The 6,935-nt window shown below is 36.0% G+C and overlaps 1 protein-coding gene across 1 annotated transcript; it reads right to left on the bottom strand.

Annotated features, from left to right (window-relative positions):
- Window positions 1-4,293: 4,293 nt before the first annotated feature.
- LOC112026082 (7-deoxyloganetin glucosyltransferase) lies at window positions 4,294-6,028 on the bottom strand. Its single transcript, XM_065767528.1, has 3 exons — window positions 5,950-6,028; window positions 5,638-5,862; window positions 4,294-5,309 (listed from the first exon to the last, which is right to left on the bottom strand). The coding sequence occupies exons 1-3, from the start codon at window positions 6,026-6,028 to the stop codon at window positions 4,372-4,374; spliced, it is 1,242 nt and encodes a 413-aa protein (XP_065623600.1). The 3' UTR covers window positions 4,294-4,371.
- Between the last annotated feature and the right edge of the window lie 907 nt (window positions 6,029-6,935).

Genomic DNA, 6,935 nt, shown 5'->3' on the forward strand with positions numbered 1-6,935 from the left:
AATAAAACATCTTGCCTCTTCTTGTCCTATTTGATAAGGTCATAACTCCGAGTTGCAGAAAGTGGATGAGTTCATGTTCATCGCTAGTATATCATTTTGGAGGTACCCTCAACTTGTTCGTTAAGTCCAGCAGGCCTATTTTGTAGGTATGACTTGCATTAATAAATAAATAAATAATTTGGTAGTTTACTAGTTCAGTCAGATATTTGACCGACTATATCTCCATGGTCAAAACTTCAATCAAAATGACAACTTGTGGCGGAGACGGGTCCATTTGGGGAGAAAGTGACCCAGTGGGCACGGTCTCCCTGTCATGCTAAGGGCCCGTTTGGATGTAGAAGTAAAAAAGTGGGAGAATGAAAAGTTATGAGAGGATGGAAAATATTTAGTTTTCCTTCTTGTGTGTTTGGTTGGAGGGGTGGAAAAGTGGGAGGGTGGAAAACTCTTTTGTTTGGTTGGAGAGAAAAATGAAAGGATGAAAAATGTAATTTATATAAATTGACTATTATACCATTGTTACATAATATGTAAGAAATAGATTTATTTGTACTCATTACATAATATAAAATTTATCATGTCATATATATAAATTTATATTATTATTTATATTATTATAATGTAAAAATTGCAATAATGTACAACTTGATCAGATCATGTTGAAAAAAAAATGCTACGTCCTTAACATTTTACAATATTTTCACAATAAATCATATGTAATAAGTTATTACTGATTTTAATTTGAACACATCACTTAATTTTTTTTTAATCAGTATTAGTTAGTAACAACCCACCATTTAAAATTTATTGTAAAAATATTGTGAAAATATTGTAATAACATTTCTCAATTTTAATTTCTTTTTCTTTATTTTATTTTTCCCTTATTTTTTTTTTTTATCCACACGTTTCTTTTCTTTTCTTTTCTTTTCTTTTTTCTCTTTTTTTCTCCTCCACACCTTTCCCTATCTCTATCTTCACTTTTCTTTTTTCTTTTGTTCTCTGGCACTTGTGTAAGCTCTCTCCACTTTACTCTTTCTTTTCTTCTCTTCTGCTCCACTGGTGCTCTCCACTTCTTTTTCTTTTCTTTTTTTCTTCTCTTCTTCTCTTCGTCTACTCCACTGGTGCTCTCCACTTTTTTTTTTTTTTTTTTTTTTTGTTTTTGTTCTGGTTTGATTAATTTTATTTTATTGTTCAGATTTCATTAGACTTATGAGAAAATTTTTTTTTGTATTTCAAATCTTTTGATTAGGTTTTGTGTTTTTGTTTTGATTGTGGTATGTCTGTGCTAAGTTCCGGTGTTTGATGGTGGTGTTGGGTTTGGTGGTTATTTCCAGCTTCCTTGGTGGTTATTTTGCCGCGTTAGGTTGTCGGAGACATTGGAAGAGGGTATTTGGGTAATTCCACGGTAAGAGCAGTTTTCTCTCCACAGTTTTCCTCCCGATTTGGGAGGAAAAAAATTGGTGGGCTCGGGAGGAAAATTTTCTCCCGATTTTCCATCCTCTTTGTTTTCCCTTGCTTCCCAAATGGTGGAAAATACTGTTTTCCACACCATTTTTCACCCATTGTTTTCCATCCTCCCTATAATCCCTCCAACCAAAAATAGTGTAAAACTAAGACTTTCTTTTCTTTCTAAATTAAAATGTTTTTTAATAACAAATATTTGATATTTGTCATCCTAAAAAGTCAATTAATCCAAATAAGTTGAAAATTTGATGGACGCATGCGCATGATCCAGATTCTCCTCTAAATAAAAGAACCTAACTAACTAATCTCTCAAAAGAAAAGTGACTTTGAGTCTCACATCAATTTGCTAGAAATAAATATATAGGTTTAAAGCTTTCGCTAGATTAACAAGACTTAGACTGTTTTGTTAGTATACCGTTAGTGATATTAGACCTGTTAGTACACTAGACTTTTCATGTTCTAACTTAACTAACTAATCTCTCAAAAAAAAAAAAAAACTTTTAATAATACAATGAGCATTTTTAATAATAAAAATTGTCAAAACTAGGCTTCTCCAAAAAAGAAAAGTGATGCGTTAAAAGACTCTGATTTTTTGAGAACTATTTGATTTGTACATTTAAAAAAATTTATTGCATATTCAATATAAGATATGTGGGGGTAAAACGACCATTGTTCAGATGGTGACAAATAAAAAGACTTACACAATTAATTTTTGAAAGGAAAAATGTAAGAAATTCCACAATAAGAAATCTAAATAATAGATTGTAAGATAATAAGGAAAAAAATGGCTTCTATTGATATAAGAACAGCTTTCCTGAGGTACAAAGGATAGGATTGAAAAATAAAAACTATTAGTCCTATTCCGCTATTACAACTTTCTCTCCCTTGTTTCACCTTAAATCTTTTCTCTCAATTTTTTCTGAATCCTCTTTTCTCTCCCTTGTTCCACCTTTAATTATTCATTTATTCTAAACTATTTGGTTTTTGTACTTAAATAACTCATTTGGATGAATATTTATAATGTGGTCCCACATTTGATTCTAAAATTAAGAAATAAAACTCTTTAAGAATAAATAATTTAGGACATATAGCGCAAAATTGGAACTCTAATTTAGAATTCTATTTTGAATTTCTCTTAACTTCACCTATTATTATATATATAGATTTCCCTTTCCCACTCTTTCCAACTATCCTGTTCCCAGTTAGATTTGGGGGTTACTTGTCCCATCACCTCTTAATTATACCATTTTTTCATCATAAAATAGGATATTTGGAGGTGTATTCATTGTTCAGGCTGGTTAATCAACATTTAATGTGGAACATATTAGGTTGAGAACATCTCTTTAATGCAGAGGTGATTGCCTCGGTGATGACGATGGCATCTCAGACCAGAGAAAAATTGGTTACTCGTGGTTCCTTGTGTATTTGCTATGGGAATAGCCCTGCTTATTACCTCAGTAGGGAGTCTTGGTAATTAATAGTAGTTACCTTGGACGTCCACAAGATTTGTTCTTGGGAGTTGTCTTTTATTCTTCAGGCTTCTTCGCTCATATTCACATCTTTCGGCCAGACCCATCTTTTAAGATATCATCTGTGGGGGGGAAAAAGCCCAAAGCTACTTAATGGGCCCGGAACCCCCTGTTAAGGACTATTGTATGTCTGAGGATCAATAGGTGGTGGGGGCGGCCCATCTAAAGTAGGAAGCCCAGAAGCAGAGGGGGAGTGTCGTCCGAAGAGGTCACCATTGGTCCGAAGACGTCTTGCTCCTCGGCTACGACAAGCCTTGATCAAACGAACATGTGGAAGGTCCGACTAATCTTCATAACAATCCCAACGGTAATGATAGGTCCTGGGTGGATCCGGAGATGATCAGAACTAAAAAATATCTAAAGGAAAAGCTGCTACCACCGCATTTAATGCTCAGCAACAGCTTTTTTGGCTGCATTTATGTGGAGAAGACCCCTAAACAGTGCAACCTCAGCTACCGCCACTCACAAAGAACTAAAGTAGACACATGACGTGACATGCACTTGAGTAGATGCGTGGATGAAGAACAGGTGGACGATGGAGATGATAGGAAGAGATGCTATATAAAGAAGAAGAGTCCCTGATAATGGGGGACCGGAAAAGAGAAAGAGAAAGAGGGAGAAAAGCTTTACTGTAGCTCTGAACGTTGTAATCACTGTTCACTCAATAAAACACCTCTTCGGACATTCATTCATGGAGTTATCTGAGTTTTAGTTCATGTTATCATCACTGCACATAACCTAGCCAACTGTTCTGTGCTTCATAACCAGCCCAGTTCTTTCGCCCGCTCTCTACAAATTCATTGTTCTGGGTTCGTTGGGCCTTTAATCCATATCCTTTGGGCTTGGGCTACAAAAACTGACCCTACATCATCTACTTGGCCCGAGCTCAAGTTCATCCCCCACAAGATAAATAATGGATTGTTGTTTAGATTAAAAAAAATTTGCAAAATGGTTATTTTAAATTGTATATATTAAAAGACGAGTTTTGCATTTTTTTTTATTTGTATTTTGTCAGCATTGAAGAAGTAGTAGTTTTACTTTTATTTTGTAAATATTTAGTTATAAAACTTATTGTATTGCTTCCACAACCATCAAGTTTTGAACTTTCATGAACATCATATCTTGACTTAAACAAAGAAAAAAAATACAAATCTACAGACTAGCACCGAAAAAAATAAACCATAAAAGAATAGAGTGAAGGGACAAGATGTCAAGAACAATCGTAGGAGATAAACCCAAGATCAGCTAGTAGTTGCAAAACATATAGGAGGAACGGGATCTTAGCAAAGGAAAAAACAAAAAACAAAACAAAAGAACTGGGATCACAATACTATGTTACAATAACAAGCTTCGATAAGCATATCAAATATAAACACCCCCTTTAATTAGTAGCCGACGCAAGAAGCACTTGATTAATTATTTTGTCCAAATTCACAAAAGATGACCCATTAGGGCTAATGGCCTTCTCTGCCAATTTCTTCCACTGAATAGCTTTCTTCTTCAACTTTTGACCCTTCTCTCCCACCATCAGCTCTCTAACAAGGCTCTCTATTTTACCTCTCTTTGCATTGCTCTCTATCTTCATGCCTATGACCCATTCAATGCAAGTACAACGACAATTGGCTTGTTGCCCAGCAAAGAAGGGCCAAGAGATCCTTGGCACTCCTCCACACACGCTTTCAAGTGTGGAATTCCATCCACTATGAGTTAAGAACCCACCAATGGATGGATGACTCAGAACTTCTTCTTGAGAACACCAATTTGCTAAGAGACACCTTTCTTTGGTCACTTCTGAAAACTCAGGCGGAAGAACGGCCGAGTCACCTTTTACAAGATCAGGCCTTATGATCCACAAGAATGCTTGCTTGCTATTTACTAGTCCCCAAGCAAACTCAATTAATTGGTTGCTTGTCATGACAGTGATGCTTCCAAAATTCACATAAACAACAAAGTTTGGTTCTCTTTTGTCTAGCCATTCGATACACCCTGCTTCTTCTTTCCAAAGGTTTGATCCAATCAATTTATAACTGTTATCGGGGATCTGATTTATGAGAAGTTGTAGGGGACCAATGGAGCAAATAGAAGGATAAATGGTTGAAAGTCCTTCTAATACTTCATGCTCTAAAGCATCAAAAGTATTTAAGATAATAGCAGAAGCTCTCTGAGCTCTCTCGACTTCAACCATTGGAAAATTTAGCATAACATCATCAGGGTCCGTAGTTGCAATGAAGCTCGGAAGATCCCTCAAACGGATGCCTTTCATGCCTGGAATCCAATCTATGATTGTATCTAAATGCCCATTTGTCAAATAACTCTCATCTGCACACAGAAATTGCATAATCAATATCAAAATTACGATAAAAAGTCATACAAGTAAATATATTGGTAATACAATATCTGGAAATGGATCAATTACATAGTATGTGTTAAATTTTATAATTCTAAAAATGTAAAAACTTTCATGTTATTTAAAATTATACAGAAAAATAGATTAAAAATATATAATTTTAATGGATGGAACGGAGATGATGGTCATGTTGTACAATATTGAATATCGATCCTAGTTGACCTTTTGCGATGACATGTGGGCCCAATTTTATAAACAGAGCGTCTCACTAATATAAGACGTGTTTAAGTTGATTAATACCTTTGAGTGGTGTTAGACCCTTCTCAATGAGACGGCGATATTGAGCATAGCCCATGAACCCACATGCACTGGTTGTCCAGAAAAGAACATCAGGGATGCCTAGTTTAGCTGCTGCGTCTAGAGTGAAGCTCATGACACCATCAGAAACAATGCAAGTGACTGGAGGGACATGGGAAGAAGAGGTGTCATTCCGTTTCAAAAGGAGGTTTCTAAAGGGAACCCAAACTCATTAGTAGCTCGAATATATAGAGCTAAATACTATCCCCATGGTGATGTTTTTAAAGCTGGTTTGGGGTCTAGTCCATCCTTTACTTGGAGAAGCATAAGGCAAGGGCTTGAAGTTGTGAGGAGAGGAACGCGTTGGAGAGTTGGTAACAGAAGATTGATTCATATTTGGGATGACAAATGGCTGCCTACTCCCACGATGTATAAGGTTGTTTCTCCTCCTCCTCAAAATTTTGATAATTTTCCCATGGTCTTAACTCTTATTGATTACGATTTTAGAAGATGGAAAGTGGACCTTGTGAAGTCTCTTTTCTTGCCTTTTGAAGCAAGAACTATTCTTAATATCCCTATTAGCTATAATTTTTCGGAGGATAAAATTATTTGGGTTGGCAACAATAGGGGTGTTTTCAAAGTTAAAAGTGCATATTATATTGCACTTAATTTTGTTGAATCATCTGAGGAGGGAGAATGTTCTTATAATGACCCAAGGGAGCTGTTATGGAGGAAGTTATGGCACTTACATATCCCATCAAAGATTAAAATCTTTGCTTGGAGGGCATGCATTGATGCCCTTCCAACAATGGTGAATTTGCAGAAAAGAGGCATTAGGACTTGTGATTTATGTCCTTGTTGTGGAGTTAAGTCAGAGACTCTTTTTCATTCAATTATTGATTGTGAAGTGGCTAGAAGAGTTTGGGATAAGTGGGAAGCAAGTTCTGTGGAAAGCTGGCAGGGGCTTGTGGACATCTCTGATGTAGCTTTGGATATCTTGAGGAATGGCACCAATTATGACTTGGAGGTTTTCTTTGGGGTTGCTTGGTCTGTTTGGTATAATAGGAATCAAGTAGCCTTTGAATCAAAGTGTCAAATGCCGTTTCAGATCTGGAGGTTCGCTAGGAGTTATCTACAAGATTATAAAGGTGCTTTGGTGACTTTGAACATAAACCCAGCAAAGAAGAATAATGGGTGGACTCCTCCGCCGCCGAGAGTTTTTAAGATTAACATTAATGGGGTGACATTTGAGGATGGACGAAACTCTAGTGTTGGTGCTATTATTCGTGATTCGTGTAGTG

This window comes from Quercus suber, unplaced genomic scaffold (genome assembly GCF_002906115.3).
Source record: "Quercus suber isolate HL8 unplaced genomic scaffold, Cork oak 2.0 scaffold_25, whole genome shotgun sequence".
NCBI lineage: Eukaryota > Viridiplantae > Streptophyta > Magnoliopsida > Fagales > Fagaceae > Quercus > Quercus suber.

Coding starts and splice junctions, on each gene's coding strand:
- LOC112026082 (XM_065767528.1), bottom strand. CDS start 6,028: ATGAATCAATCTTCTGTTACCAACTCTCCAACGCGTTCCTCTCCTCAC. Junction 5,863..5,949: donor CTTGCCTTATGCTTCTCCAA/GTAAAGGATGGA, acceptor GCTACTAATGAG/TTTGGGTTCCCTTTAGAAAC. Junction 5,310..5,637: donor GGGTCTAACACCACTCAAAG/GTATTAATCAAC, acceptor TTCTGTGTGCAG/ATGAGAGTTATTTGACAAAT.